Below are 15,439 nucleotides of genomic sequence, written 5' to 3' on the forward strand. Positions count from 1 at the left end.
GGAGTGTAAGGGAAATGAATGCAACACAATTATAGTAATCAGTCATTAGCGAATGCTGTAGTTCATTGTTAATAATTATGTATAACAGAATATTGTAAAACTTAAGTTATGAAATTTTTATTAAAATGTTTCTTCGATGCCCTTATATTGGCTGGGCTGCAAAAATATTCGTTGTGGGAAGCATGCGGCCCACAGGCCACGAGTTTGACATGCTTGCTCTACTTTGTGAAGGGTATGCTGTCTTTTCTTTGAACCCTACATCATTTATGAGCTAAAGGACATGTAACTATTATAATATAATGAAGTGTAATATAACATAATATGATATGATATAATACATATAATTTGCATCTGATTACAATAATAAAACTAACACTTATTGAGTGCCTACTCTATGCCACACAATGTCTTGTCTCCTTTAATTCTCATAGATAATAAATCCAGTTTTGAAAGAAAGGGGCTAATTCAAGATCACAAAGCTAATAAATTATGATGTCAGGCTCCAAACTTGTAGTCTATACCCAAAGCTCAACCTCTCAGTCACTCTACTACCTACTAGATTGCCTCATCTTGTGTGTGTGCACGTGCGTGTGGCATGGCTGCACTCCCACCAACTAAATTACATGTAACTTGAGACCAGGAACTCTCTCAAACCCCTTTTCCCTGCTCCCCTCTACACAAGATGGGCTGTGCGACACATAAAATCCCACCTCCTTAGTACTACCGAAGGTCTCCCATGAATAAGCTTCGCTTTCCACTAGGTCTTTGAGTCAGAATGCAATTCAACAAAAATTTACTAAGACAGTTGCTAGGTTCTGTGTTAGTGACTGTCATATTGACATGATATTGCCCTCACCACAATCCCTTGGACAACATATTACTATCCTCATTCTACAGATTAGGAACCTAAAGTTTAGAAAAGTTCAATCAACACGTCCAATATATTTCCCCCTATAGGTCTCTAGATTCCAAATGTTCTGGTCTTGCCACAATGCCTCTGCGGGTTCCAGTATCCCATCCTCTAACCCGAAGTCCAATCACTGTTCCCTAAACATGCCCCATCTTACATTCCTCCGTGCCTCTGTTTGCACCTTTTCAGGTTGGGTCGAGGCATATCCCACTCGCACTGAAAAGGTGAGAGAAGTCACTAAGGCATTGCTGAAGGATATAATTCCACGGTATGGAATGCCTCTGACCATAGCATCTGATAATGGCCCAACCTTTGTAGCAGAAATAGTACAACAGGTAGCCAAGGCTTTAGGAATTAAATGGAATCTACATATAGCTTACAGGCCTCAGAGTTCAGGGAAAGTGGAGTGCATGAACTGTACTCCAAAGCAAGCTATGGTTAAGCTATGCCAAGAGACAACCTTACCCTGGACAGATATCTTGCCTCTTGTACTCCTGCAGGTATGCTGTGCCCCAAGGGCCAGGGTAGGTTTCTCTCCCTTTGAAATTCTATATGGTAGACCCCCTCCCTTAATTCGGCCAAAGGGAGATTTGGGGGAAATAGAAAACTTAGAAATCCAGAAACAACTACAAGAACTTGGAAAAACTTGTCTTTGAGGTCCACAGGTGAAGACTACCCATCTCTCTAGGAACAGCTGTACATCCTTATAAACCTGGAGACCAGATTTGGGTAAAGGCATTGAAAAAGGAGCCCCTCAAGCCTACCTGGAAGAGACCCTATCCAGTCATATTAACCACCCCCATAGCTCTTAAGGTTGCAGGACTAAACACCTGGATCCACCACTCCCGGGTGAAGGCAGCCCACCAACCGAGTGACATCCAGTCTGAGTGGAAGGTGACCTCTGACCAGAAACACCCCCTGCGGATCACCCTCAAGAAGACAGCAGACCTGGCAGAGCAACCTGCTCCAAGGAATTCAGATAACACCCTGCTGAATTCTCCCTAACACTAATCTTTCTTTCTTATCTCCTCCTAACGTAACATGCTCTAGTATTTCTGGATAATCACTGGTTTTATCTAAATAATTCCTATTTTTTCTTTTTATAAGTGCCAGTGGAATCCGAGACTAGTACCAGGAGGAGAACTCAGCTGCTTTTGCTGGGACACAGAAGCACCATAAAATTACTGCTCCCCACACAGCAAGGAAACAAAGGCCTTATCATAAATTATTGGATTACACCTTGTCATGCCATCCTTTGCTCCTTGCTTAGAAAATCACTACCCAAATATGCTAGACCCAGTAGTCCACGAGAAAACCCAATCAAGCCAGATTTTTGTTAGCTATACTTATCAGCCTGCAGCATGTTACTATTCTACTACCAAATGCAAGGGGGGTGGGGAGTGGGAATTGTATTGGATAGTACCTGTCACAGCCAATGTGCAGCTAACTAATGTTGCTCCTATTTGTTTCAGCAGTACGCAGGGCCAACATCCAACAGGTCACCTCCCAGATGAACTATGCAACTCTACCCCCAAGGCTGAAACCACCACCTACCCCTGGTGTCCCCTGCAGGAACATTCTACGTGTGTGGGACCACTGCTTACCTCTGCCTGCCTGAAACAAGAAGAATTCCCTACAAACCCCTCTGAGAGGAAGAAGCGGGATGCTAAACCCTTGGTCATTGTCCCTTTCCAGCAGGAAGTAGCTAAGAGCGGTCATTACCCCTGTTCACCATAATATCCCGTGGTCTTGCTCTGAGAGGAAGAAGCGGGATGCTAACCCCTTGGTCATTGTCCCTTTCCAGCAGGAAGTAGCTAAGAGCGGTCATTACCCCTGTTCACCATAATATCCCGTGGTCTTGCTCCACAAGGCTAAAAGAAGCTTGTGGGACAAGTGGGGAAATGAGGAGGAAACTGGTCTTGCAAGTCGTGTCAGGCCATAAAAACTGTGAATAATGCACTGCCCTGGGGGGTGGGAGGGAGGATGGTCGTTATCGCTGGGGCCAGGACAGATCATGGGATATGGCCTAGGGACCCCTAACACCTGGGGGCCTTCCTGTAAGCCCACGAAAGGGGGCAGAGCCATATCTGCAAGCAAAGACCCCAGAAGGTTATAAAAAGTGAAGCCCTCTGCATGTTTCTTCACTCTGATTTGGAAATTATTCCCGAAGTCCACCAGTGTTAATAAATGGGTCCCTCCCTTTCTCTAGGAAGCGTGCTTGGTATTTCTTTGGTCTGCTGCAACACAAAGGCTGAGCAGGGCAGTTGAGAACATGATATTGTGAACATCATTCATTCATAGGGTTGCTAATGGCTTGTAACACACACACACACACACACACACACACACACACAAGCATATCATGAGGTGCTAGAAATACATTTTGATCTTCTAGATATAGTCCAAGAATCTCTTTATTTGTGTGACAGGTCAGTAGTTTGTCCAGAAACATGTTCCACAGTTGTCTGTGACAATGAACAGACCATCAATTCAGTAGTCCATCACCTGCAGAGATTTCTAGATGATAAATCCCTGGGTACCCAGTGGATGCTTGGGGCTTTAGCTGCTTCCCAGGTAGTCCTAAGGGATTTCACTTTCTCCTTTCTATTAAGCAAAATATGTTGGTCTTTCCACTTATTTTTCAGAGTCAGGGAAACTCAAGATCAGTCTATGATAACTGCACAGGGATCATTTTGTTAGGGAGTTGGAGTGACACTGAGGACATTAACTCAAACGTGCTATTTCTTTTATTATTATAAAGCAGTCACTCACTAATTTATCTATTAAAGTAATATATATTTCAAACTGACATCAATTCTTAGAAAAAAATGTAGCACCCATCTCTAAAATGTAGTTTATTATCAGTCTCTACCTCATTCAAGCAGGAGCATGATAGGTAATAGGGACACAGCAGCTATTTGATCATCTTATTTTAAAAAAATAAAGTCAGCATCTTCATGTTGCTACTGCAGACCATGACATACTTTCTCCATTCCAACTCAGTCTGACAGTTTAAGTGAGTTTCCAATTAAAATATGAAAAAGAAATTATTCTGGGGACAAATGAAGATTTTTAGCCAAAAGGTAACACAAAGCAATGCTTTGCTTTAAATTTAATTTCATGTCTAGTATAGGGTCACTACATTTTTTTAAAGGCAAGTTTTAAATGTAAGTGCATGAAATTGAGAAATATTACCAATTTCCAGGAATAAAACTTCAATAATCCAAAATCATCTGGGGATGAATTTTTTACATATATCTACTTTCTAGATAACAAAGTTTACCATATCTTGGGAATCATTTTCAACTGCATCATATACGTCCTTGACTTTTTCTCAGCAACATACAGACTGACTTGTCTGCACTGAGGGTCTTTGGGATGGTAAAGTGCGTACAGCTGTTGACCCTGCCCTGAATGCCCTAGCCCAGTGGTTGGCAAACTGCGGCTCGCAAGCCACATGCGGCTCTTTGGCCCCTTGAGTGTGGCTCTTCCACAAAATACCACGTGCGGGCGCGCACATACAGTGCGATTGAAACTTCGTGGCCCAAGCGCAGAAGTTGGTATTTTGTGGAAGAGCCACACTCAAGGGACCAAAGAGCCGCATGTGGCTCGCGAGCCACAGTTTGCCAAACACTGCCCTAGCCCATAATACTTGCCCAATGACTTTGTTGGGTCACCTCTTCCTTTGATATCCATTAAAGAATACATATTCCATTCTCATAGTTTGTTGCTTCCACCTGCGATTGCCTTGAGAAAAGTAAAGAAACAATCTCTGTCCATGCACCAGAAGGTCACAAGTTCAATTCCCAGTCAGGACACATATCTAAGTGTCAGTTTAATCTCCATTCGGGAGGTGAATGGGAAACAATGGATCAAGGTACCTGTCTCACATCACATCGATGTTTCTCTCTCACCATTCTTCCCACTCTAAAATCAATTTAGAAACAGAAACAATCTCATTAAAATTATTTATTAAAAGAAGTTTTTTAAAGTCACTGAGTGAGGGAGTAGAGATATTGTCAATGGAATTCAAATTCAGGGAATTTGTGTCAGTTATCAGCTTGATACGTCCAGGTATGTTCTGGAGGATTGAATTTCCCAGTAGGTTAACCCTAAACTAAGTGCTGGATTACTATACATGTGCAGCTTCTCTCCTCATTAATGATGGGAGAATTCTAGAAGATCTGTGTTCTAATGATACACCCAGTTATAGACCCGAGTTTCATAAAGCAATAGCATATTATAGTAGAGATTTAGAGTTTAGCCTCTATTTCCAGCTCTGTCACTCCTTAGTGGTATGACTTTGGATAGAAACTTACCTCTGATAGATCTTATCCCCTTTGAATGAAAAGGAGTATAACCTGATAAGGTCTAAGGTGCTTCCAGCTCCAAAAGCTATTACGAGGGACTGGAGATCACCAAGAGGAATCTCTCCCGGTAATATAGGGTGTCCCAAAATTCATGCAAGATTTGAATTTTGTGTGAGAATTAACAACAACAACAACAACAAATAAAAGCCTTATTTTACTTGGTTTATTGAATCAGATTCTAATATCTGTCGCCCTTTGATTTCAATCCCTTCAATTTGATAACCATTACCAAGTACCAATTATAGCCCAGGAGCAGGGACAATGAAGACCAATGAAGACCACAGCTTTGCATATGTGTCAGCAAAGCCATGGAGGCCATTTACCCGATGTGCTATTCCATACATAACCCTATTCTATATACTTTAGGAATCAATACGAAATTTACAATTTTTAATTAGAAACCTGTGTTTTCTATCAAAATTACTTCTTGCGTAAATTTTGGGACACCCTATATATGCTGTGTAAAGGTAATTGTGATGTTATGTAGAATGAAGTGAAATGAAGGCCATAAATACACGATTAAAGGGAAATAGGAACAGAACTTATGAGTCAACTTATAAATGATCTGCTCTCCTTGATAAAATCTGAAAAATATCATCATCATAATTATTCTCATAACTGATGCCACTGATATAATTTTTAAAACCTAAGCTCCAGCCCAAGTATTTAATTACCCTTTTCAACTTAAATGTATATGTATATTTGTGTTGAACAAGAATACCTTAAAAAATTCTGGAACTTCAATTAACTTATATCCTTTGGGTCTGTCAATTGAAAATGAATTGGGCTATGGATCCCTCTGTTGAGAAATGTATATGTTTATTTGGGTACTGACATCAGTTAACTCACAGTTTGGGATCATGACCAAGGGTAAGATAATGGTGGTGATGAAAATATAAAAACTCTTCCTTTGGTAGACTTGGCCCCCAGGTAAGTGGGGTAAGAAAAAAATAGGTGTAGGGATTCAGAGTATTAAACTCATGATCTACACATTGTAAATGCAAAGTTTCTCTTAAGAAAGACCTTATTCCTACTATGGCACAGCCCAATAATGGAGTTAGGATGCATCTATGTTTCTCCTCTTCAACTTGATCCAGATGCCATTAAGAGGACGAAGAACCAGGTCTCCTGCCAGAACAAGTTCTTCTCTTTTCTGGTTGGATTCTACCCAAAAATGCCTCAGGATCCATGAAAGAACGACCTTTTCTTCCATCATGGCAAACCTTTGACCTTTAAATTAATATAAATAGCATGACTTTAATTACAGATATATCTCAAATGGGAGAAAGAACAGGTTCCATTAGAGGGAGCAAGTGATGTTAGATTTTCACAGTAGGCCCTGGGAGAACCAGTATCACTCAGGATGCTTTCTAATAATAAAGATCCTTGAGTGCCCTTCCCTGCTCCCACCCAGTGCATCTGAATAGCTCTGAGGACAAGCAATCTAGCCCACCCAGCACCCAGGTGAATCCTGGGCTCATTGAAGCATGAGAACCACTACTCTAGAATGCTTTTGTACTGAGCCTTTCATGTAGTTTACTATAGAGTTACCAGGCCTCATTGTACCAATGCCTGCATTTACATAAACAGTAAAACCCCAGGTATACTAAAGCCAAAAGTGTGTATAATGCATGGCAATGTGCATTCATTTTGTTGAAGTACTTCTGCTGGTCCAATGGTGAGCATTCTTTGTTTTGGTTTTGAAAAAAGCAATTCTTAAAAGCAATAAAAACAGGTTAAATAAACTAATTGTTATAAGTAACATATCTACCATATAAAGTATATTCTACTTCAATCCAGAGATCTACATTTAAAAACTCTACCATGAAACTGGTTATGCTTTATGTAATGGGCTGAATGGTATTTCCCCCAAATTCATCTGCTGAATTCTTAGCCCTCAGTACCTGACAATGTGACTGCATTTGGGGATTGGGCCCTTAAAGAGGTGAGTAAAATAAAATGAGGTCCTATGGATGGGCCCTAATCCAAACTGACTGATGTCTTTATGAAAAGAAGAGATAAAGCTGGGTGGCCCATTCACCATAAGGTTGTGAGTTCAATTCCATCAGGACAGATACCTAGGTTGTGGGTTAGATTCCTGGGTAGGGCATGTATAGGAGGCAACCAATCAATGTTTCTCTCACATAAATGTTTCCCTCTCTCTCAAAATCAATAAAAACATATCATTGATTGGGGATTAATTAAAAACACCCACATACACACACACACACAGAAAGAGGAATAAACTATGTGAAGACACAGGGAGAAGACATCTATAAGCCAAGGAGAGAGGCCTCAGAAGAAACCAGCCCTGCAGACACCCTGATCTTGGAGTTCTGGCCTCCAGAATTGTGAGAAAATTAAATTCTGTCATTTAAGCCACCCAGTCTGTGGTGCTTTGTTACAGCAGCCCTACAAAACTGATATACTTTACGACAGTCATAGTAAAGTGGGAGAAAAAAAAATAAAACAAGTTTTTTGACAGACTTGTATCTGACACACCACATCGCAAAGACATTAATGTGAGAAACCCCTGCCATGTGTGCCTAAAGGTCAAACTGATTCTGATGGATACAAACCTATACAGTTTCTGGGTCCAGCAGAGAAGGGCACATATGCATATGGATGGCGTCCCACCGAATTCTCGGGAAAGAACCGCTCTGGCTTGAACTCCTCAGGGTCTGGGAAGTACTTCGGGTCTCTATGCAGTGCGTAGGGAATGATGAGTATTTGAGAGCCTTTCACGACGTTGTACCCCCCTGTCATAAGGCAGTCGATATGTCATGAGAACAGAGCAAGACAAACACAGAAAGTCCACTCTCCCCACTACTCTCATGGAAAAATTCTCACCAACATCACAATCTTCATTAAGACCACGGGCAATTACAGGCACAGAAGGAAAAATACGAAGGGTCTCCTTAATAACACACTCCAGATATTTAAGTTTCTTCAGGTCCTCTAAGGTAACAGGGCGATCGGAATTCCCTGATCAAAGTAAATACATGAAATAAAATAAATGAAAGAAGTATTTGGTCTTGGCGGATAAGACATCAAAAAAGAATCTATACTAAAAAAAGACAAAGATGCTAATTAACTGTACTTTTGCTCCACCCCAAACCACCCCCACCAGCCAATCAGAGTGACTATATGCAAATTAACCCAACCAAGATGGCAGCCCGCAGCAACGGAGCTGGAGCAAGCAGGAGGCTTGGTTGCCCGGGCGATGGAGGAAGCAAAGCAGCAAGCAACTGAACATATTGAGAAAGCAAAAAATGAGACAGACCAACTCAATGAACAAGCCAGTGAGAAGATTCTGAAGACGGACATAGAACAAATTCTGCCAACCACTGTTTTTCAGAAGAGGTAGGAATTGATGGCCCAAATCCCAACTTTTCAAGCAACAACATTTGCAACCATCTCTATGCCTGCACTGCTTGGGGAGACACATGGAAAGGCACTGTGTTATTCAACCAGAGTTGAAGTACAGAATTGAAAAGTAATAAATCAGGTCACAGAACAGATTTTCATTGCTATGAAAACCCTTACTTGGAAAATAATTGCACCCAAAGAATTTCATCTGAGTGCAAGCCGTGATGCATTTTCAAAGCCCAGAAAATATCTGGAAAGGATTTAATGAAATGTTCAAATCCAATGCAGGATAAAGCCAACAGGAAGAAGCCGAGAAACAAAAATCTGTTTTATGGCCATTCTGATGCAGGTGCAGATAAGTTGGGAGAGATCACTGAAGGTGGTATTTGCCAAAATCCAATTCATTACTACTTGCTTCCTGATATGGAAGATGAAGATGGGGAAGGAGAAGAGAAGAAGATGATGGAAGGGGAGAGGGAGAGGATTGAAAGCTACCAAGGAAGAAGCTGATGAGGATGAAGGAGACGGTGACTAAGGAACACGGATGGATTCCAACCTTTTTTTAAAAGTTTCCTCCAGTCACTGGGAGCAAGTTACAGTCTGGGTTTTGTTTTGTTTTACTTTTAGGCTCATTCATTCTTCTTTTGAATTATTTTCTCTCCCTTACATCTGGTTCTCAACTTACTTGGAGGGAAAAACCTTGTGCAGAATACAGTGAGAAAAGAATCTCTAAGGCTTTGTCTTCCAAATTCACTTTTTTTTTATGTTTAAAAGTATTTTTATTTTTAATTTTTTCCATTGATTTTTATTTATTTAATTATTTTTCTTTATTGATTAAGGTATTATATATGTGTCCTTATCTCCCCATTGCCCCCTTACGTCCCTGCCCTCTCCCCCTCCCCCACGTATGCCCTCAGCCCCTGGTGTCTGTGTGCATTGGTTAGGCTAACATGCATGCATACAAGTCCAAATTCACTTTTATCCCTTCCTGCCTCAACAAACACTATGTGGAGTCAATGCCCCTGTGTTCTGTGGGAAAGAAAAACCTGCTTACGTTGCTCCACTGAAGGCTGGAGCCTCAGCCCGCGCAGTAGTGCACAGAATTCTAGCTTTTTTCCTCCTTTCTCTGTACACTGAGCACACAGATTACACTGTGTCTCTGTGAATGTGGACAGTTAGCATTTACTAACATATACCTGTCTACTTTCTCTTGTATGGAACATTGTTTAAACTAAAAAAAAAAAAAAAAAGACAAAGAAATATAAGATGTTTGGGTTAGTTAAGTGGGCATTTTGACAAGTCTTCCCATTTGGTATGTTTAATTGTGATGTTTAATGGACTCTCTTGCAGTTTAAGATGATACTTTTAAAATAAAATTCTGTTCTAATAATGGCTTGGGCCCTTCCACTCAATGGGAGAATAGCGGACTTGCAGAATCTTATTTGGAACCATCATTCTCTATTGTAATTTTGTTCCTGTTTATTTATTTTTTTTGTTTGTTTCACTGGAAAGAAAAGATAATGTTTAATTTTAAACATTAAAAGTATACTAGTTGCATGTTATAATGAAACTAAGTTTACCTCAGTTAAAAAAAAAAAAGGAATGAATACTTACATCTCAATATCCAAAGATCAATTGCTCAAAAACGTTTTAGAACTAAAACTGGGGATAGAACAGAAGTGAAGCACAATTAGCAAAAAGCATGAGAAGCAGCAGAATAAAAATTCTAGTAAAAATGGTGTCACTAATCATGTGAGATCCAAAAGCATTTGTGACACCTGCATTGAGCTACAAATTGTAAAAACACAAATGTGGGAACACATTCCAAAAGACCCTGGGTTTCTAGAATACCCAATTTACCCACCGGAGGCAATCTGAGAGAAATTCAACTTGATACAGGAAAAATGAAATGATGACAGAAACAGAGCCCAGAAGTTTAGGTCATCTTCATTCTACAAAACAAAGTCTTCCCTCTTGGTATGAAAATCCAGTCCTCACACCATCTGGACATGAAATTACTTTTCCAACTTCACCTCTCAATGGGTTCTAACAAATGTTCTGAATTCCACCTGTCCTTTGATGCTTACTATTATCTTCCACCTTCTCCACTCTGCCATTGTGCAACTGAAGCCTCTCTTTCCAGAATGTCTTCCACCTCCTCCTCTTTTCCTTTATTATTCCTTTCCCACTTTGCACTAGGAAAATCCATCAGATACCACTTTGTTGGTTGGCCAACCAACCTTTACCTTTCTTTTCCCAGCCATGGGAAGCCATATGACATCTGAATAAACAACAAATTAAGTTGATGGCACAATACACAGTTCCTTTGTGATAGGCTGATTATGACACACAAATTTATCAGGGCCTAATCCCTAGAACCTTTAAATATTACTTTTTTGGGGGAAAGGTGCTTTTGAAGATTTTATTAGGGATCTTAAAAAGGAGAGATGATTGTGGATTATCCAGGTGGGCCATGAATGCCATCACGAATGTCATGATAAGAGAGAGCAGAGGAGGATTTGACACACACCCAGAGAAGAGAAGGTCATGTGAAGATGGAGACAGAGATGTGAATGATGTGGCCATAAGCCAAGGTATGTTGGCAGTCACCAGAAGGAATGGATTCTCCCTTAGGCTTCCAAAAAAGTGTAGCCCTGCCAACACATTGATTTAACTCAGAGATACTCATCTGGGCCTTCTGATTTCCAGAACTGTAAGAGAACAAATTTCTATTGGGCTAAGCCACCCAGTTTGCAGAATTGGTGACAGCAGTCAAAGGAGACTAATATTATCCTTCATCCCCTCCTCCCATTTCTTCTTGCCTTAGAGATAAACATGAGACCCAGAACAACAATCAAGAAAACAAAATCCACGATGATGAAAATGACAGAAAGAAAAAAGAACAAGTCCAGGATTCTCCCAACATCCCTACAGGCATCAGCCTAGGACTCCTTACCTGCAGGTTACTGGTTGTACAAAAGAAATGTATGTCCCATCAGCTTAACCCACAGCAATCCTATATGGAACAGCTCTCCTTGACCCCGCTAACCAGTTTCACCTCTCCTCTCTGCCCTCTGCTAGCTCCTTCTTCCTCATATCGCCCAAGCTCACAGCCATGACTTGATACTTTATACACAGTGTCTGCTTCACCTATGAAGCGCGAGGTCCTTGAGGACAGTGACATTTATCTGTGTAGCCCCCGCATCTAGGCCAGTGCAGTCACATGCCAAGCAATCAGCAAATGCCTGTAAACAAATGGATGAGGTCTTGCAAAGGACATTAGCCCTGGAAGGGGTACCATATGGCAGCATTCCTGCTTATTACAGTGTCTTTAGAACAGGCCCGACTGCTCATTCTTAATGAGGAAGAATGCCATTTGCTTCAGTGACTTGGGACCTTCCGTGTAAGTAGTGAAAGGGCCATACATACCCAACACTTCGTCCAGTTCATTGTTCAATTTTTTCTGGACTTCTGGATAGCAACCCAGAAGGTACAAGGCCCAGTTTATTCCAGCTGCAGTTGTGTCATGGCCCTACAAATGTAAGAGAAAAAAACAACAGCTTAGAAAGCAGAGTTCTATTGAGAAGGTTAGGGATGCTAACTCTATTTTGAATTGGCTCTGGATTTGACAGCAGTGACGTGACCCCAGACAGAACAAGTTAATTTTATACAGTATTTTACCTCCGTGGGGAACAAACCAATGGAACAATCCCTTCAAAGGGGATGCCTCTGGGTACAGGGACATTCAATACGACAGAGTCACATACTGGGTGAGAGTGGCTGGGCTGGGCTAACAGGAGGCATTCCAAGGGATCTCCATGTGCTGGACTGTTTTGAGGGAATAAAAGTGTGACTTTCCTGAGCCATGCGGCCAGATCTGCACTTGTCCACTTTCTCCCATTTGTATGGTCGACTTTACCTGGACACCAGGCAACACCAGGCAGCACATGGTGGTTCTGAGCAACAGTCTCCACATCAAGAAGTTGATAAACACCCCATTTAAACCTTTCTAGTTTGAGGGAAAATACCAAACATTTTGCAGAAACGAACTCAATTATTCTTCACAGAAAATCCATGGGAGCCCGGCCAGCGTGGCTTAGTGCTTGAGCATCAACCTATGAACCAGGAGGTCATGGTTTGATTCCTGGTCATGACACATGCTGGGGTTGTGGGCTCAATCCCCAGTAGGGGGCATTCAGGAGGCAGCCAATCAATGATTCTCTCTCATCATTGATGTTTCTGTCTCTCCCTCTCCCTTCAATGAAAATATATTTCTCTGAAATCAATAAAAATACATGTTTTTAAAAAATCTCCATGGGGTACTTGATACTGCTATTCACGTTTTAGAGATGACAAACTGAGCCCCAAATGATGCTTTCCCAGGGCCCAACAGCTTCATAGGAAGTGGAGACAAGAGTAGGACTCTTGTAGTTTCTGAGGACAAAGCCGAGTCCACACTCTTCACCTCGGCGGGCGTGGAGGATCCAGGGAGAGGAGAGTCCAGCTCTAATACTGATGGTGACACCCTGGGCAACCTTATTCCCTGTCCTGTCAGTGTCTTGAGGCATCAGCCCCTTATTTCCTGTCCTCATCTCACCAGGACACTCCACACGCAAAAGGGTAAGTTCTTCAGAAAAAAAAAAGTATTTGAAAAATAATAAATGCCACTGTCTTTGGAGCAAGGGTTCAGGAATCTGGAGAAGGGATATGGTGACATAAATGGATACACCAGAAAAGAAAGATAAATTTGGAAGGCATTAAGAACCAGGCGGAACCCCTTTTCTCGTGGAACGTGAAAAGAATCTCCGGACCCAAGGCTTTTTATTCACACATTTTGCCCTTTAGCAAAGCAAACACACATATCAAAGGTAAGGTTTGGTAAACAATAAAGGATTATCAGCTTAGGCCCTCTGTGGGTCTCAACCCCTTTGGCGTTCGAAAGACCCTTTCACAGGGGTCGCCTAAGACCATCCTGCATATCAGATATTTACCTTACGATTCATAACAGTAGCAACATTACAGTTATGAAGTAGCAACGAAAATAATTTTATGGTTGGGTCCCTCCCTTTCTCTAGGAAGCGTGCTTGGTATTTCTTTGGTCTTCTGCAACACAAGGGCTGAGCAGGGCAGTTGAGAACATGATATTGTGAACATTCATTCATAGGGTTGCTAATGGCTTGTAACACACACACACACACAAATACACACATACACACACACACACACACACAAAAGCATATCATGAGGTGCTAGAAATACATTTTGACCTTCTAGATATAGTCCAAGAATCTCTTTATTTGTGTGACAGGTCAGTAGTTGGTCCAGAAACATGTTCCACAGTTGTCTGTGACAATGAACAGACCATCAATTCAGTAGTCCATCACCTGCAGAGATTTCTAGATGATAAATCCCTGGGTACCCAGTGGATGCTTGGGGCTTTTGCTGATTCCCAGGTAGTCCTAAGAGATTTCACTTTCTCCTTTCGATTAAGCAAAATATGTTGGTCTTTCCACTTATTTTTCAGAGTCAGGGAAACTCAAGATCAGTCTATGATAACTGCACAGGGACATTTTGTTAGGGAGTCTGAGTGACACTGAGGACATTAACTCAAAGGTGCCACTTCTTTTATTACTTATTATAAAGCAGTCACCCACTAATTTATCTTTTAGAGTAATATATATTTCAAGCTGACATTTTGTCTTTTAGTTGTATTTTTGAAATGGTTGTGCAAGGCAGCAATTTCAGGTGTTTACCTATGCCGCCATCTTGGTTTCTCAATTCCCCACAGCCCACTTTTTAGTGAATTAGATGTCTAATTAGATGCATAATTTCTTTTCTATGAAGTGATCTGCTTAAAATAGAAGTTTCAAACCACTGATATAGTCCATATTTCCACTTTCCACACAGGGGGACTGTGGCAGAGATCTGCAATGACTGGGCCTGTCTCATATGGCCAGTCAGCACAGACCTGGGAGAAGTCAGGTTTGTGGACCCTTCACACCACTTGCTTCCTGCTACAGGGCACAGAGCTTCCTCCCTGGGGAGGCACTGCACCCAGGCGGCTGCAGGCAGAGAAAACACAATGCATGCAGTCCGCCATTGAACACTGATGGCTTTTCCTTTCTTAAATTTCCAAGATATTCCACTTGCTGCCTTTTAAAACCATTTCTTAATCTTTATTTGGTAAGCCACGTGTTAAGAGGTTTACTCTTTATAATATTTAATGTAATTAAAATTATCTTTTAAAAAATTCGTCTTTTGCCCAGCTGGTGTGGCACAGTGTTTGAGTGTTGACCTATGAACCAGGAGGTCACGGTTCAATTCCTGGTCAGGGCACATGCAGGAGGCAGCCAATCAATGATTCTCTCTCATCATTGATATTTATATCTTGTTCTTCTTTAAAAAATCAATAAAATTATATATTTTTAAAAATTTATCCCTTTTTTTGATTTGAAGACAAGAAATCCCTTTAGAATCACAAACTGGTTAAATGCCCTACTAGAAGGAGCTGGGTAGATGATGACTGGCAAGCCGGAGGTGAGGGAGAGAGTGTGATTGAGTGATGAAGTGACAGGGGAGTGTGTGGATGTGTGCAGTGTGTGTGTGAATGAGTGAGGGACAGTTAAATCCAGCAGGAGTACCAGAGGCTGGCAGACCAGGCTCTCCTGGACAGGGAGCCCCTATCACCACGGCTGGCACTCCCCTGGCTGTGGGGCTCGAGAAGGGAGCCCATGCCATTTTGAAGGGGAGAGGGGCCTCCTCTAGGAACTCATCAGCACCACCACCCACA

At 41.5% G+C, this 15,439-nt stretch overlaps 1 protein-coding gene across 1 annotated transcript in view; it reads right to left on the bottom strand.

The window, feature by feature from the left end:
- Window positions 1-4,866: 4,866 nt before the first annotated feature.
- The window catches only part of LOC139005928 (cytochrome P450 4V2-like), a 30,295-nt gene continuing 19,722 nt past the window's right edge, over window positions 4,867-15,439 (bottom strand). The window contains exons 8-11 of the mRNA XM_070408240.1: window positions 12,079-12,181; window positions 8,131-8,265; window positions 7,860-8,039; window positions 4,867-6,510 (exon numbers count right to left, since the gene is read on the bottom strand). Of these exons, the coding sequence (XP_070264341.1) occupies window positions 6,338-6,510; window positions 7,860-8,039; window positions 8,131-8,265; window positions 12,079-12,181 (591 nt within the window). The 3' untranslated portion in view covers window positions 4,867-6,337. The remainder of the gene's footprint in view (window positions 6,511-7,859; window positions 8,040-8,130; window positions 8,266-12,078; window positions 12,182-15,439) is intronic.

Source organism: Myotis yumanensis, unplaced genomic scaffold (genome assembly GCF_028538775.1).
Source record: "Myotis yumanensis isolate MYYU_CA2020_CCGP unplaced genomic scaffold, mMyoYum1.0.hap1 SCAF_3, whole genome shotgun sequence".
Classification (NCBI taxonomy): Eukaryota; Metazoa; Chordata; class Mammalia; order Chiroptera; family Vespertilionidae; genus Myotis; species Myotis yumanensis.